The following is a 16,394-nucleotide window of genomic DNA, read 5'->3' as shown; positions in this document are numbered from 1 at the left end:
CGAAAGACTTTCGGTATAAACCATCCGTCTCAATCGCAATTAAATTTTGATCCGAACATGTGTGATTGGGTCAGACCATTCCAAATGGCGTGTTTACATGAAACATTTTTATTCTGGTTAGGCTTTTAATCCGATTAAATGTGTCCATATGCACATTTATTGAAGTAGATTGTAACGGGTATGCACACACACACACACACACAGACACACACCTGTGAGATCAGTAAACTTCAGTTCTACAGTTCTCTCTGTTGTAAATGTACAAACCCTGTTTCCAAATGAGTTGGGAAATTGTGTTAGATGTAAATATAAACGGAATACAATGATTTGCAAATCCTTTTCAACCCATATTCAATTGAATGCACTACAAAGACAAGATATTTGATGTTCAAACTCATAAACTTTTTTTTTTTTTTTTTGCAAATAATAATTAACTTAGAATTTTATGGCTGCAACACGTGCCAAAGTAGTTGGGAAAGGGCATGTTCACCACCGTGTTACATGGCCTTTCCTTTTTACCACACTCAGTTAATGTTTGGGAACTGAGGAGACACATTTTTTAAGCTTCTCAGGTGGAATTCTTTCCCATTCTTGCTTGATGTACAGCTTAAGTTGTTCAACAGTCCGGGGGTCTCCGTTGTGGTATTTTAGGCCTCATAATGCGCCACACATTTTCAATGGGAGACAGGTCTGGACTACAGGCAGGCCAGTCTAGTACCCGCACTCTTTTACTATGAAGCCACGTTGATGTAACACGTGGCTTGGCATTTTCTTGCTGAAATAAGCGTTGCTTGGATGGCAACATATGTTGCTCCAAAACCTGTATGTACCTTTCAGCATTAATGGCGCCTTCACAGATGTGTAAGTTACCCATGTCTTGGGCACTAATACACCCCCATAACATCACAGATGCTGGCTTTTCAACTTTGCGCCTATAACAATCCGGATGGTTCTTTTCCTCTTTGGTCCGGAGGACACGACGTCCACAGTTTCCAAAAGCAATTTGAAATGTGGACTCGTCAGACCACAGAACACTTTTCCACTTTGTATCAGTCCATCTTAGATGAGCTCAGGCCCAGCGAAGCCGACGGCGTTTCTGAGTGTTGTTGATAAACGGTTTTCGCCTTGCATAGGAGAGTTTTAACTTGCACTTACAGATGTAGCGACCAACTTTAGTTACTGACAGTGGGTTTCTGAAGTGTTCCTGAGCCCATGTGGTGATATCCTTTACACACTGATGTCGCTTGTTGATGCAGTACAGCCTGAAGGATCGAAGGTCACGGGCTTAGCTGCTTACGTGCAGTGATTTCTCCAGATTCTCTGAACCCTTTGATGATATTACGGACCGTAGTTGGTGAAATCCCTAAAGTCATTGCAATAGCTGGTTGAGAAAGGGTTTTCTTAAACTGTTCAACAATTTGTTCACGCATTTGTTGACAAAGTGGTGACCCTCGCCCCATCCTTGTTTGTGAATGACTGAGCATTTCATGGAATCTACTTTTATACCCAATCATGGCACCCACCTGTTGCCTGTTCACCTGTGGGATGTTCCAAATAAGTGTTTGATGAGCATTCCTCAACTTTTTTAGCATTTATTGCCACCTTTCCCAACTTCTTTGTCACGTGTTGCTGGCATCAAACTCTAAAGTTAATGATTATTTGCAAAAAAATAAATGTTTATCAGTTTGAACATCAAATATGTTGTCTTTGTAGCATATTCAACTGAATATGGGTTGAAAATGATTAGCAAATAATTGTATTCCGTTTATATTTACATCTAACACAATTTCCCAACTCATATGGAAACAGGGTTTGTATACACCTCTTGAGATAATTCCTCCCTTAGTAATTATACTATATTGCCACATTTCATACTTCTTCATCCCATCAAATCAAATCATTCCAGAAGATAAGTGTTATGGCAAGCATTAAGCTACAGCCTTGAATTTTCTTCTCAAGGACCTTCCTGGATGGTCACTTTAAACAGTCAGAGAACAGCTCTCATATCCTATGCATGCTCATTGATAATATAGCCTCTCTGCCATGTCCAGACAAGTTATTGTTTCTAGTGAAGGCCAATGTGTGTTTTATTCACTCAAGCATTTTATTGTAACAGTTTTCTTTGCTCCTCACCTTCCTCAATAACACATGCCTAAATCTTGACATTCTGCACCCACTCTTATGATCACATCTTTTAAAGATGAATAAGTCAAAATTAATGAATGTCAACACATTTATGACAACCCTGTGCTTGTGCAGTCAGATTAGCACCACCCTGCTCAATGTAATCTTGTTCTGGGTGACAGGGACCATGCTCTACCTTCAGACCTTACTGTTGGCTGGGGAGGATCAATGCCAGCCATGGCTCAGGGAGAAGATTTTTCCCCTCAGATGAAGCCAGTCAATATGTAATTTCTCCAAAGACGTGTGACGGTCATTATTGTATTGAGCTGCTAAAACTCCCCGGGCTCGACCCCTTTAGATGGACTTGGTTTACGAGTATTGATGGACTTCACACATTAATGTAGATTCATGCAGTCTCTCCCTCACACACACACACACACACACTTGGATGCAATCACTCTCGAGTTTATTGCATATATTTTTGAAACTGCATGTACTCATTTAAAATTGTAATGGATTAGCCCCTAAATTTACTTATTGAAGGCTTTTCTTAACTAAAGTTGCAACTTAATCTCACATAGGTTTTTTGTGTAAAAATGCACGTTGCTTGTATTCGTGTCATCAAAGAATAGCGTAATAAATACAATGACTTGCTTGTTTTTTCCACTAAGTTCCATCAAGACGTGGAGACCTACAGATTCTGGGTTTTTGTCTACTTCACTGGTTGTCTGGGTCACTCCCGTGGGACGATGTTCTCCATAACCCAACTGCGGTTATGGAGGCCAAGATCAGGTAGGCGCCTTTGTGTGAACTCTGTTAAATACAAATTATTTTTGGTCTCTGAAAATCAAAATCTAGGCGCTCTTGAAAATAGATGAAATCCTTATTGTGTATATATATATATATTTTTAAACCTGGCTTGATATAATAACCGACTTACATTTTTTGCAGGTCTTCACTGTTTTTTATTGGTTTATCTGTTTAGCAATTCTTAGTGGGTTCATCACGAGTATGTATACTTGCTAGGACTGCATCTCTGTTATTTTAGTAATCTAGTAGTCTATCGATGAATTTGTTTGATTAATCGAGTAATCATATAAAACACACTGTATATCCTCAAAGTGACTTATAGGAAAATTGCACTTTTACAACAGGAGCATATATATTATATAAAAAAATAAGTCAAAAAGCAAAAAATAAATAACAATGTAGCCAGATGAACATGAATGAGGTAGTGTATCACTAAGAAAGAACCCAACTAAACAAAAAGACTGATAAATTGAGTGACAATGTGCTGAACAACTTAACACACACACATTTGAAAAAGACTGATAAATTGAATGACAATGTAATGAACAACTTAAAGGCCTACTGAAATGATTTTTTTTAATTTAAATGGGTTTAGCAGATCCATTCTATGTGTCATGCTTGATCATTTCGCGATATTGCCATATTTTTGCTGAAAGGATTTAGTAGAGAACATTGATGATAAAGTTCGCAACTTTTGGTCGCTGATAAAAAAAAGCCTTGCCTGTACCGGAAGTAGCGTGACGTTACAAGTTGAAAATCTCCTCACATTTCCCCATTGTTTACACCAGCAGCGAGAGCGATTGGGACCGAGAAAGCGACGATTACCCCATTAATTTGAGCAAGGATGAAAGATTCGTGGACGAAAAACGTGAGAGTGAAGGACTTGAGTGCAGTGCAGGACGCATCTTTTTTCGCTCTGATCGTAACTTAGGTACAAGGGCTCATTGGATTCCACACTCTCTCCTTTTTCTATTATGGATCACGGATTTGTATTTTAAACCACCTCGGATACTATATCCTCTTGAAAATGAGAGTCGAGAACGCGAAATGGACATTCACAGTGACTTTTATCTCCACGACAATACATTGGTGAAGTACTTTAGCTACGGAGCTAACGTGATAGCATCGTGCTTAACTGCAGATAGAAACAAAAGAAATAAGCCTCTGACTGGAAGGATAGACAGAAAATCAATAATACTACCAAACTCTGGACCTGTAACCACACGGTTAATGCTGTACCGCCTGACGAAGCCTAGCAATGCTGTTGCTAACGACGCCATTGAAGCTAACTTAGCTACGGGACCTCGATAGAGCTATGCTAATAACGTTAGCTCTCCACCTACGCCAGCTCTCATCTGCTCATCAACACCAGTGCTCACCTGCGTTCCAGCGATCGACGGAGCGACGAAGGACTTCACCCGATCATCGATGCGGTCGGCGGCTAGCGTCGGATAGCGCGTCTGCTATCCAAGTCAAAGTCCTCCTGGTTGTGTTGCTGTAGCCAGACGCTAATACACCGATCGCACCTACAGGTTTCTTCTTTGCAGTCTCCATTGTTCATTAAACAAATTGCAAAAGATTCACCAACACAGATGTCCAGAATACTGTGGAATTTAGCGATGAAAAAAGACGATTTAAGCTGGCGACCGACCTATTCCAAAATGTCTGATTTAACTACTGACGTCACGCGCATACGTCATCATACCTAGACGTTTTCAACCGGAAGTTTCCCGGGAAATTTAAAATGGCCGTATTGGCATGTGTTGCAATGTTAAGATTTCATCATTGATATATAAACTATCAGACTGCGTGGTCGGTAGTAGTGGGTTTCAGTAGGCCTTTAATGTTAATAAGTGATGTGTGATTTTTGGACAAATAACTTGTTAGCATTAACATACAAACTGTAGTTGCTAACGTGTACTTAAGTGTGCTCGACTAAAACATGTGTTATGCAAGTTAGGTATAAGATGATGTTAGCTACCAAAAAAGACTTTTACATTGTTTTTGTTGTTTTTGTTTATTTGCTGCTCTTAAATGTGCAGATGCTTTCTACTTTCTTCTGTAATAATGTGCTGCATCATTGATGTAGTGCAATTGTGAAATGCCAGCTTCGTTTGACAGTGCAAACATTTGACCATGATGTCTGTCTTTTAAATGATCACATCTTATCTCATCTGAGCCCCCCTCCACACACGCACATGCACACCACATCACAGGCAGCGCGAGCTACATCATCAATAGGTGCAGTGCTCTCATGTGCAATGGAGCAGTCTTGCTGAAACAATGTTCGTGTATTTTACTTATTCAATGAATCATCGAAGCAACAAAACACAAATTGATGCTATTTTTTCCTACACAAATTAATTGATTTAATCGATGAATCATTGCAGCCCTGATACTTGCACTCAAAATGAAATGTGCATGAATTATACATTAATTTGTGTGGAATGATTATATATGTTTAAAAAAAAATTGTATGCACGTTTTAAGTTCAGGAAGTTTTTTGGTGCAATTTATAAAAAAAAACTTTTAGAGTTAACAATCATCAGTTCAAACAACTTGATGTACACCAAGTTATTGAGATGTTTCACAACTTTGCCACGGTCTGTAAAAAGACCCAAACTGTCACCTTCAGATAAATGAAGAGTGGTTAGGATGCACAACCCACAGACCACCAAAGCTCAAGCCTGCTATAAACTGAAAACTGTTGGAACACCAGTGTCACTGTGAAACCAGTTATACATTGTCATACCTTCAAGAGCAACTGCCCACATGGACAAGCTAAATGCCTATTGGAAATAAGTTTTTGGTCAGAGACAACAACAAAAAGAGCATGGCATTCATGCCCATTATATATTTATGATTGCAGTCGTACATAAGAATTTATACAGTGACATAAAAGACAACTTAAAACACAATTCTCTTTTTATAGCTTATATTTAAAACTGCTGTTAAACCATTGTATTCAATCTAGAGTAGGGGGGGCTCAACAACCTTCCCCACTCCAAACTCAACACCCCCTGCCCAAAAACACTTAAACCAATACAAATCATGTTTTTTATTCAACAGAAGAGCAACAATGCAAAAATATCACCCATTAAAAAATATTTTGTTCAGGAATATATCTCCTTTGCGACGAGCGCATGCACGTTTGTGTGAGTGTAATAGAAGTACGATGGTCTCTCACACGGGCGATGTTGTTTCGAGCCCCGCTCGGAGCAATAGGAAAAAACAATGCAGCTGAGAGAGAGACTAAACAATTGCTAGACAAAGCTGAGCTGTTTGTAATTGACAGCTATGAACGCTAAACATTGCATTCTGCCGTCAAAATCGGGGGCCCCTGACTATGTGCGGCCGCTGGGCTTCAGCCCAGGTAAGCTCGTGCATTAAGGTGGCCTTGGTAGTTAGTGCTGCTGGTTAATATCTGATTAGAATAAATTGGATTTGTGAAGTTTATATATTTCAGTGTTTTAGTTCCATCATAATAACACACACCTGTCACACACCTAGTTAAATGATCTTCATCTCATGTAGTGATACAAATCTGCAGAATAGTTTGCTTGAATTTGGCTCATTGCTGCAGTGTCCTTTTCTTAACCCCACTATGTCCTCCCTAAATAATTTTTGCTCTCATAACATTTTCTCTACACGTTCTCTCACTGTTTTATCTGTCCTGCTCGGCGCTCAGACTGATGGATAACCTGCCGCAGTCCGTTCAGAAGCTGTCAGTGACTGGAGCCAGCACAAGTAAGTCACAACATTCTCAATTTCAAGACTTCACTGTTATATCTCAAGATTAACAGGACATTTGGAAGTAGTACATTTCTACATACTAATTAAAGTACGACAGTCATCCCCAAGGTGAAGTATGGTCTCGTTATAAATGTCTACTTTTGTTAATGAGATTCTCTTCAAATTGTTTAAATATTAAATTAGGTCTGCTTGAAATGAGTACGGTAGTCGTAGTCCGTTTTCTTCTGCATCTTTCAGCTTTTGGTTACTATTTTAAGGGGTTGTAATACAATTTTTTCTACATTTAAAACACTTTCATGTGGTCTACATAACATGTACCGTATTTTTCGGATTATAAGTCGCAGTTTTTTTCATAGTTTGGCCGGGGGTGCGACATATACTCCGGAGCGATTTATGTGTGAAATTATTAACACATTACCGTAAAACATCAAATAATAATAAGCAAATGTCGGCAATCGTCACACACACGTCAGCAATCGTCACACACGTCAACCAATAAAAATTTGGTGGGGCGGGTCATGGCAGAAGTGCATTGTGGGTCATGGGATGGAAACTGCTGCTACATCCGTAGCTAGATTATTTCAACATTGGCGGTAACTTATAAAAACTGAGAAGGGCTGAACTAAAATGGCACCGAAAAGGAAATCATATACTGCAGATTACAAGCCGGACGTAGTGAAATATGCAGCAGAAAACGGCGATCGAGCAGCAGAAAGAAAGGAAACGGCGCATACCAGAGGTGACACCGGGGAGGAAGATTTCATCGGATTTAGCGATTAGGAGTGACAGATTGTTTGGTAAACGTATAGCATGTTCTATATGTTATAGTTATTTGAATGACTCTTGCCATGATGTGTTACGTTAACATACCAGGCACGTTCTCAGTTGGTTATTTGTGCGTCATATGGCGTACACTTATTCAGCCTGTTGTTCACTATTCTTTATTTATTTTAAATTGCCTTTCCAGTGTCTATTCTTGGTGTTGGATTTTATCAAATAAATTTCCCCCAAAAATGCGATTTATACTCCAGTGCGACGTACTGTATATATGTTTTTTTCCTTCTTTATTGTGCATTTTCGGCCGGTGCGACGTATACTCCGGAGCGAGTTATAGTCCGAAAAATACGGTAATGGTGGTTCTTTGGTCAAAATTTACATAAATCATATTTTACAGTCCATCTTCGAGCAGATTTCTCACCATCTCTTATGAAATTTTGTGGGTGGTCCTATTTAGGTGTCTTAAGTCCTCCTCGAGACCAAACCCCCTCCCGTCAGCCTTGTTGTAGCTTTAGCGCTTTCACATCGGGTCAACAGACAAATATAAGTTAGAACTATACGCTACTTTTTGTTAGAAATGCATGCATGTGCATGTACAAGCCAGTCTTCCCCACAACAAGAGAATGGGGAAAAATGAATTCATTGACTACAACTTTGTACTACAACTGAATAAATATGGCGGACTCATGTAAAGCTTTTCGGGTAAACCTTTACCATATATGGAGATATTTGCTGATGTAACTAAAGTCCAAATGCCTTTTTTGGAGCAAGTTTGGAAGAAGGCACACTTGTTTTTACAAATACCTGCGCCATGACTTTATGGTTTGATTTCACATTTTCTGGCTTTACGGGATCCCAAATACGCAAAAACAAGTACCAACAGGAAAAACATTGGTTTTGCATATCAGCATTTAAAGCTTTAAAGCATTTTGAGATCATTTTAATTTGGCAGTCATTATTTATCACATTTCTCTCGATACTTTCCTGCTGTAACCAGCATGTACATTCCCTGCCTTCTATCTATTTGACACATTTTTAAAGAGAATTACTGCCCTCACTTAATTATATCTGCACTGCTATTAAGTGAAACAGATTAGCACTCTTTTTTTCCATTATTTTGTAAAAGAATAATAGATTGATACATTTAAAATCAAGTATTTGGATTTTTTTTTTTTAGTATTTTTCGGAGTATAAGTCGCACCGGAGTATAAGTCGCACCTGCCGAAAATGCATAATAAAGAAGGAAAAAAACATATATAAATCGCACTGGAGCCCGGCCAAACTATGAAAAAAACTGTGACTTACAGTCCAAAAAATACGGTAAAGACAAATTTCAATGTAGTACACATTTTCTCCCTTCCATTGATCCACGGGGGTAAACATAAGGGTCTGTTGCATTGTGTTTTGGGTGGCAATCGTGGATGGGCACCTGGGAGACCTCAGGCCTCATTTATAAAAATGTGTCTAGGTTCCATTGTAACGTTGCATACGCTCAAACCTCAGAATCCACATTCGCAAAAAAGAATATTCATATACATATTTATTTACAAACACATATATGTATATATATATATATATATATATATATATATATATATATATATCTATATATATATATATATATATATATATATATATATATATATATATATATATATATATATATATATACACACACACACATATACATATGTTAGGGCTGTTAAGTGAATATTTGTAATCAGAATAATCACACTCTTGAGCTGTAATTAATCATGATTAGTCACAGGTTACTACTCGCTTGCATATTTAAAATTTGCTGAAGAAAATACCCCAATATTTGGATACAAATGCAATTTTGTTGTCAAATTGTAATCCAAGCACGTTTTTAAACATTTCACTAACTGCAAGTTATTAATTTGCTTAAAACTTGGTAACAGTAAGTATAGTAAGAATTATGTGCCACTTTTTAAAGTATTCTTAGTAATATAGCAAACAAGGTTTAGATAGTCAACACACCCAAGGTTTAGATAGTAAGCAGACCCATAAACAACTTTACGTAGTGGACCATTTATATCTGCATTTACTCTTCCCTTAAAAAAGAAAGACATGTCATAAAATTATATTTGCATCTTTTATATGCCTTTATAAAAGCTCAGTCAATTAAACATCTTGAATAAATTGTATTTTACAGCCTCTCAGTTGTTAAAATGGGTACAGTAGATAGCATGTTATGTATAAAGTGTTAGACAGCTGAAGGAACGATTATTCATTTACTGTGGGAATGTTAGTGAATAAAGAGATGTGTCAGTTGCGAGTGTTGTCTCTCCATCCTAGGCCACCGCGTGTGTCGCCAGACCTACTAATGTTAGCCGAATTAGCTGCTTAATGTGTTTTTACTGCAGACGGCTGCGGGATCTCTCAGTCGTGTATGAAACATGCTCAGCTTCTTCAATAACATGATAGGTGTCACAGTTAAGTACTACAGTCGCCAAAGAATGGCAATGTTTGTCACCCCAGAACCGTTTCCAAGCTTTCAAACCTTAAAAATACCTTTTGTATGCAGTTTGAAATCCAAAGAAAAAAACACAGACGTAGCAATGTATCGTTGATGGCAAAGTTATTGAGTTTATTTTCATTTACCGGTCGACTGATTGACTTAATACTATCAGCACAGTCGTACAATTGTAGAAACATTTTCAATGCCTCCGAAAATCAAATTCAATGCTTTTTAATGCCATTTAAGGCGTTAATTTTTGCCAGATGTATTTAATGAATTTTAATGCTTTTTAATGCCCCACGAAAAACCTTAATGTACTTTGCTTTTAAGACGCTATTTTAAACTTGCTGTGCGCCGATGATAACAATTTTTGTCCCAGCAATGGCAACAAATTACCTAATTTTTATCCAAAGTTCCATCGGAGTTTGTTTTAAAGTGAAATTGGCTGCCTCTAATTACTCATCTTACCACCGTGTAACAATAGGCGCCGACTTCCGGGTTACAAAAAATAGTGGGATTTTGATTAATTTACTATAACGCGATCATTTTTTATTTATTAATCACATGCGTTAACTCGTTATTGATGACAGCCCTAACATATATACATATGCACACCTACTTATACATATTTACATATATATATATATATATATACACACACATATTCCATCCATCCATTTTCTGCCGCTTGTCCCTTTTGGGGTGGCGGGCGGTGCTGGAGCCTATCCCAGCTGCATGTGGGCGGAAGGCAGGGCATGTACATATTCACATATACTTAAATATACATATTCACATTTATATATACTGTATATACATATTCACATATATATAAATATACATATTCACATATACATATATACATTTTCATGTATATACATACATATTCATATATATATATTGTATATTTCGGACTATTAGGCGCACTTAAAATCCTTTCATTTTCTCAAAAATCGACATTGCGCTTTATATCCTGGTTTGCCTAATGTACGGATTAATTCTGCTTCTGCTTAATGACCTCAAAGCAAATTTATTCTGTACATGGTGTAATGACAAGTGTGACATGTAAATGGCAGTCACACGTAAGTGGTCTGCAAGTTGACGCCTGTTCATTAAATGACGCCAGCAAGTACAGGTTAAGCAAGCAAGCCCAAAATTTGGTTTTTCATAAAAAATTACGAACATTACGCACAGCGCTCAAAAATCGATAGTACGACTTTTGTAAGGTACGAAGCTTAATGGATTGTCGGTGCATTACGGCTACCGTAGTCAGAGGTCTTGTGCTTTAACATACAGGTTTTATTATGGTGTGTGTATAAGGACCCCAAAAATGGCATTTATTAGAGACATACTATCTGCCATTTTGTTTCAACCTATTATGCAAAACCAACTATTCTTACCTATTGGTTTTCTGCTGTTGTGTATTCGGGATCTGCAGAAGTCCTGAAAATTTGCACACGTCTGCCATTGTTAGGGCATTCATTCCCCGCTGTTGCCATTTCTAATAAAACGTAGCGTAGGATTGTAAGTCAGATTTGTCAGTCAACTCGCTATGGAAGCCCTAAAAACCTTCCAAGATGACGGGAAAAAGACGCACTATCGAAGTGGAGCCTTGTCATAAAGACCGCCCACAAAACGGCGCATCCTGAAGAGAAGTTCAGAAAGTGGCTTGAAGACGGTCTGTAAAATATAATCTCTATGCAACATTTTGACCAAAGAACCACCATTACATGTTATGTAGACCACAAGAAGTGTTTTAGATGTAGAAAAAAAAATTATAATATGACCTCTTTAATGCGCCTTATAATCTGGTGCGCCTTTTGGAAGAAAAAAGACCTGAATAGACCCGCTCATCGGCAGTGCGCCTCATAATCTGCTGCGCCCTATGGTCATAAAATACAGTATACGCACTCTTCTCGTTTTGCCTGCAGTGAAATCTGCAAATTTTTGTCCTCCCACATCATCCATAAATGGTCAATGCTAAATAGTGATGACTTAAGACCCCATGTCAATGAAGGAAGACAAAGAAGGCAACGCTAAACAATAATATTAATATCAATAACTGATTTTATCTAGCGCCTTATTTATAACACTCCAAGCGTTTTACAGTGAAACCCATCAGTCATTCACACCACAGTCACAAGCTACATTTGTAGGCACAACCGCCCTGGGGTAGGCCGATGAAGCGTGGCTGCCAATTTGTTCATACACCAGTGTGGGTAAATCTGGGAGCAAGGTGGGTGAAACGTCTTGCCCAAGGAGACAACAGCAGTGACTGGGATGGAGGAACTTGTAAAAAGGCGGCATTTGCACATTGTTTCTTATTACATCGATCACCGTAACTCACTTTTTATTAAAATTAACAATTGGAATAGCAATATGTGACCAATCAATTTAAAAGTGTCATCGCCACTGTGACTACGATTAAGAAAAACATATGTCCACGTCTTGCCAAGTCTTTGTCCAAATTACTTATTATTTAAATATGTTTATTTTGTCTGGCTCCTCTCGATGTGGAGGAGCAGCGGCTTTACTGTTGCGTGACACAAGTAGTCCCCATGATTTAAAGCTTTTGTGGGTGATTGGCACGCATCCAAGATGATTTCAATATATTGTTGACACACTTAGTTTTTTGTTCAGTTTATATCTATGTGATATTAACAATAATAATATAAGATTACATAATGGCTGTGTATAAACAGCATAGCAGTGTGAGAGCTAAACATTTTTGCAACAACTCCGAGCACTTTATAAACACTCAAAAGTTTAAATGTAGTAAAATGACAATCCTAGATTGGGTAACAAGGAGATTATTTTTGAAGTCTGTATTTAGAGACAATTGTGAATGTTGTCTGTCTATCTGTGTTGGCCCTGCGATGAGGTGGCGACTTGTCCAGGGTGTACACTGCCTTCCGCCCAAATGCAGATGGGATAGGCTCCAGCGACCCCAAAGGGAATAAGCGGTAGAAAATAGATGGATGGATGGATATGGTTACATAATTAAAGATCTAAGACCTACACTTTTAATTAAAGTCATGAGTAATGTATGATGTTGGATGGCATGATAATTGTACAATTTGAATTATCGCCTTGAAATGTTTTACCATAAGATTATTAAAAAAAAACATCAGATTTTATTTAAAAATCTGCTCTTGCTGGTTTACCGTAAAGCAAAGTATTAACAATACTGATTTACTATCTATACACAAACGCAGAAGATAGGAACTCCTAACCCTGCCCAGATTTTTGTTTTTATAAAGTCAAAGGTGTGAAACATCGTTGCCGTTAAGACAATTGTGGAAGATAGCCTATTCACAGAGAATGAGGGACATGCAGTTTGCTTTAGAACGACCAGGATCCCTGTGTTTGGATAAACATAGTCTGAAGGTGCTCTGATTGTAAGGGGACTGATGTCTCCCTTGATTCCTGTGAAGACGTACTGCAGGGTGATCATCTCCATGTAGCTCCTCAAAAAGTGAGAAGTGCCATGCATAATGTCATGTTGTTAAGGGCCGACTTGTCCTCTGTTGACAAAGCCCAGCTGCCTGCCACTGATAAGAGTCATTGTATGCATCAAACTGAGTGTGTGAGTCAGAGATACACGCTTTAATGTACTATGTGCAATACACAACTGACCTGACACAATGAGGCTGACTGTATGACACCTATGTACATGCTCACGATCCTTGCAATTCATTTTAAGAGGATACAAATTGTCTGGACAGAGCCCTCTGGTGAACTGAATACTCTTCAAACGACTGATTGGGGTCATCACATCAATACTTAAAGCTTTGAATGTAAATAAATGGCTGTACTAAATCAGCAAAATTTTAAATGTTGTTTAGACCTTCTTTTCTATCCATCCATCCATCCATTTTCTTCCGAGGTTGGGTCGCGGGGGCAGCAGCCTAAGCAGAGAAGCCCAGACTTCCCTCTCCCCAGCCACTTCGTCCAGCTCCTCCCAGGGGATCCCGAGGCGTTCCCAGGTCAGCCGGGAGACATAGTCTTCCAAATGTGTCCTGGGTCTTCCCCTTGGCCTACTGCCGGTCGGACGTGCCCTAAACACCTCTCTAGGGAGGCGTTCGGGTGGCATCCTAAGCAGATGCCCGAACCACCTCATCTGGCTCCTCTCGATGTGGAGGAGCAGCGGCTTTACTTTGAGCTCCTCCCGGATGACAGAGCTCTCACCTCCAAGGGAGAGACCCGCCACCCGTCGGAGGAAACTCATTTCTTCCGCTTGTACCCGTGAGCTTGTCCTTTCGGTCATAACCCAAAGCTCATGACCATAGGTGAGGATGGGAACGTAGATCGACCGGTAAATTGAGAGCTTTGCCTTCCGGCTCAGCTCCTTCTTCACCACAACGGATCGATACAGCGTCCGCATTACTGAAGACGCCGCACCGATCCGCCTGTCGATCTCACGATCCACTCTTCCCCCACTCGTGAACAAGACTCCTAGCAATTAATACATTTCTTAAATATCAATTTATCATGCCCATCCTAAATAAAACATTTTAAAACATACATATTTAGGGAGCTGAGCTGCTACCTTATCGTGGTAGAGGAGTTTGCGTGTCCCAATGATCCTAAGAGATATATTGTCCACGGGCTTCTGTGCCTTCTGGTAGGGTCTCCCAAGACAAACAGGTCCTCGGTGAGGGACCAGACAAAGAGCAGCTTGAAGACCTCTATGGAAAGTCAGATTCAAGGACTCAGATTTCCCTCGCCCGGACGCAGGTCACCCGGGCCCCCCACTGGAGCCAGGCCCAGAGGTGGGGCTTGATGGCAAGCACCTGGTGGCCGGGCCTGTCCCCATGGGGCTGAAAAAGGTAACGTGAGACCCCCCTTCAATGAGCTCACCACTCATGGGAGGGGGCATAGAGGTCAGGTGCAGTGTGAGCTGGGCGGCAGTCGAAGGCAGTGCCCTTGGCAGTCCAATCCTCGACTACAGAAGCTAGCTCTTGGGACGTGGAACGTCACCTCGCTGGGGGAAGGAGTCTGAGCTGGTGCGTGAGGTGGAGAAGTTCCAGCTGGATATAGTAGGACTCGCTTCGACGCACAGCAAGGGCTCTGGAACCTGTCTTCTCGAGAGGGGCTGGGCCCTCTTCCACTCTGGCGTTGCAAGCAGTGAGAGGCTACGGGCTGGGGTGGCAATACTTGGTGCTCCTCAACTCAAAGCGGTGCACTGTTTACACCGTATATCGTGGGAATAGTGTGCTGATGACCCTGACTCAGGATGTTGTAGATTGGTGGAGGGAATACTTTGAAGACCTCCTCACGTCTTCCTATAAGGATGCAGTGCCTGGGGAATCTGTGGTGGGCCATCCTATTTCTGGGGCTGAGGTTGCCGAGGTAGTTAAAAAACTCCTCGGTGACAGGTCCCCGGGGGTGGATGATATCCGGCTGGAGATACTCAAGGCTCTGAATGCTATGGGGCTGTCTTGGTTGACAAGACTCTGCAGCATTGTGTGGACATTGGGGACGGTGCCTCTGGATTTGCAGACCAGTGTGGTGGTTCCTCTCTTTACGAAGAAACTGGAGGGTGGGTTCCAACTATCTTGGGAACACAATCCTCAGCCTTTCCAGTAAGGTCTATTCAGGTGTACTGGAGAGGAGGCTAGCAATTGGGTCCGTTTGACTCAAGCCTCGGCAACATCACTCGGGGCAACACGCGCTCATGACAGCATTGTGGCGAGTTGCAATTTACGTGATTCCATCAAATCAACAACACCAGAGACATGGATGCACTTGAAAATGATGGAGAATAATTTTCTGCTAAAATACAAACTCTGTGTAGATATGTTGCTAGTTGCAATGGTATGAAAAAAAACTGATTTAAAAAAACTGCCAAAAATATTAATTTGTTATATGAGCTTCCCAGTCGAATACTTTGCTCAAGAAGCACTGTCACAACAAATGTAGACAAAACCTTCCGTTAGCAGCCTGGTGTCCCTTACTTAAAATTTTAGGGGAACAAGGGCCTTCTAAAAATGTTGAGATAAAAAAACAATAATTTTAAAGGCAAATTATTTTCAAATTGCCGCTGATGTTTAAATGTCCTCTTAAATCAGGGACTTTATTTAATATTTCTTTCAATGAAGATTATACGTCACTATTCTTACATTATTTTCGAGGCTTTTTACAATTTTAATCTGCATCTATCTATACATGAAACTTTAAAATATCCAGAAATCTGCTCATGTATAGTATTTGTTTCAACAAAACAACTTGACACGCATATTTAAGTTTGACTTTGTCTAAATTCTATTTCTGAAAAAAATATTGCAAGTTTTGGTCCATATTGCCCAGCCCTACACTGTAGTTATCCAGTGCTGGTCCCAAGCTTAGATAAATGGAAAAACTAAGCCAGACATGTGATTGACATAGGAAATGCAATAAGACAAAAAAACTAAAAATATATTCCTTCATATTCAGTATTCATATTATTGTAGTA

General features: G+C 39.7%; 1 protein-coding gene across 8 annotated transcripts in view; it reads left to right on the top strand.

Moving 5' to 3' along the window:
- Window positions 1-16,394, top strand: part of vrk2 (VRK serine/threonine kinase 2) — a 99,394-nt gene that overhangs the window by 62,660 nt on the left and 20,340 nt on the right. For all 8 annotated transcript variants that reach the window (XM_061963596.1, XM_061963579.1, XM_061963571.1 and 5 more), the window contains 2 exons: window positions 2,796-2,916; window positions 6,623-6,681. In XM_061963596.1, coding sequence (XP_061819580.1) covers window positions 2,796-2,916; window positions 6,623-6,681 — 180 coding nt within the window. The remainder of the gene's footprint in view (window positions 1-2,795; window positions 2,917-6,622; window positions 6,682-16,394) is intronic.

The sequence above is a fragment of the Nerophis lumbriciformis genome, linkage group LG02, assembly GCF_033978685.3.
Source record: "Nerophis lumbriciformis linkage group LG02, RoL_Nlum_v2.1, whole genome shotgun sequence".
Lineage (NCBI taxonomy): Eukaryota > Metazoa > Chordata > Actinopteri > Syngnathiformes > Syngnathidae > Nerophis > Nerophis lumbriciformis.
The sequence above is the reverse complement of the archived record's forward strand: the minus strand, read 5'-3'. Positions and strand labels throughout refer to the sequence as shown.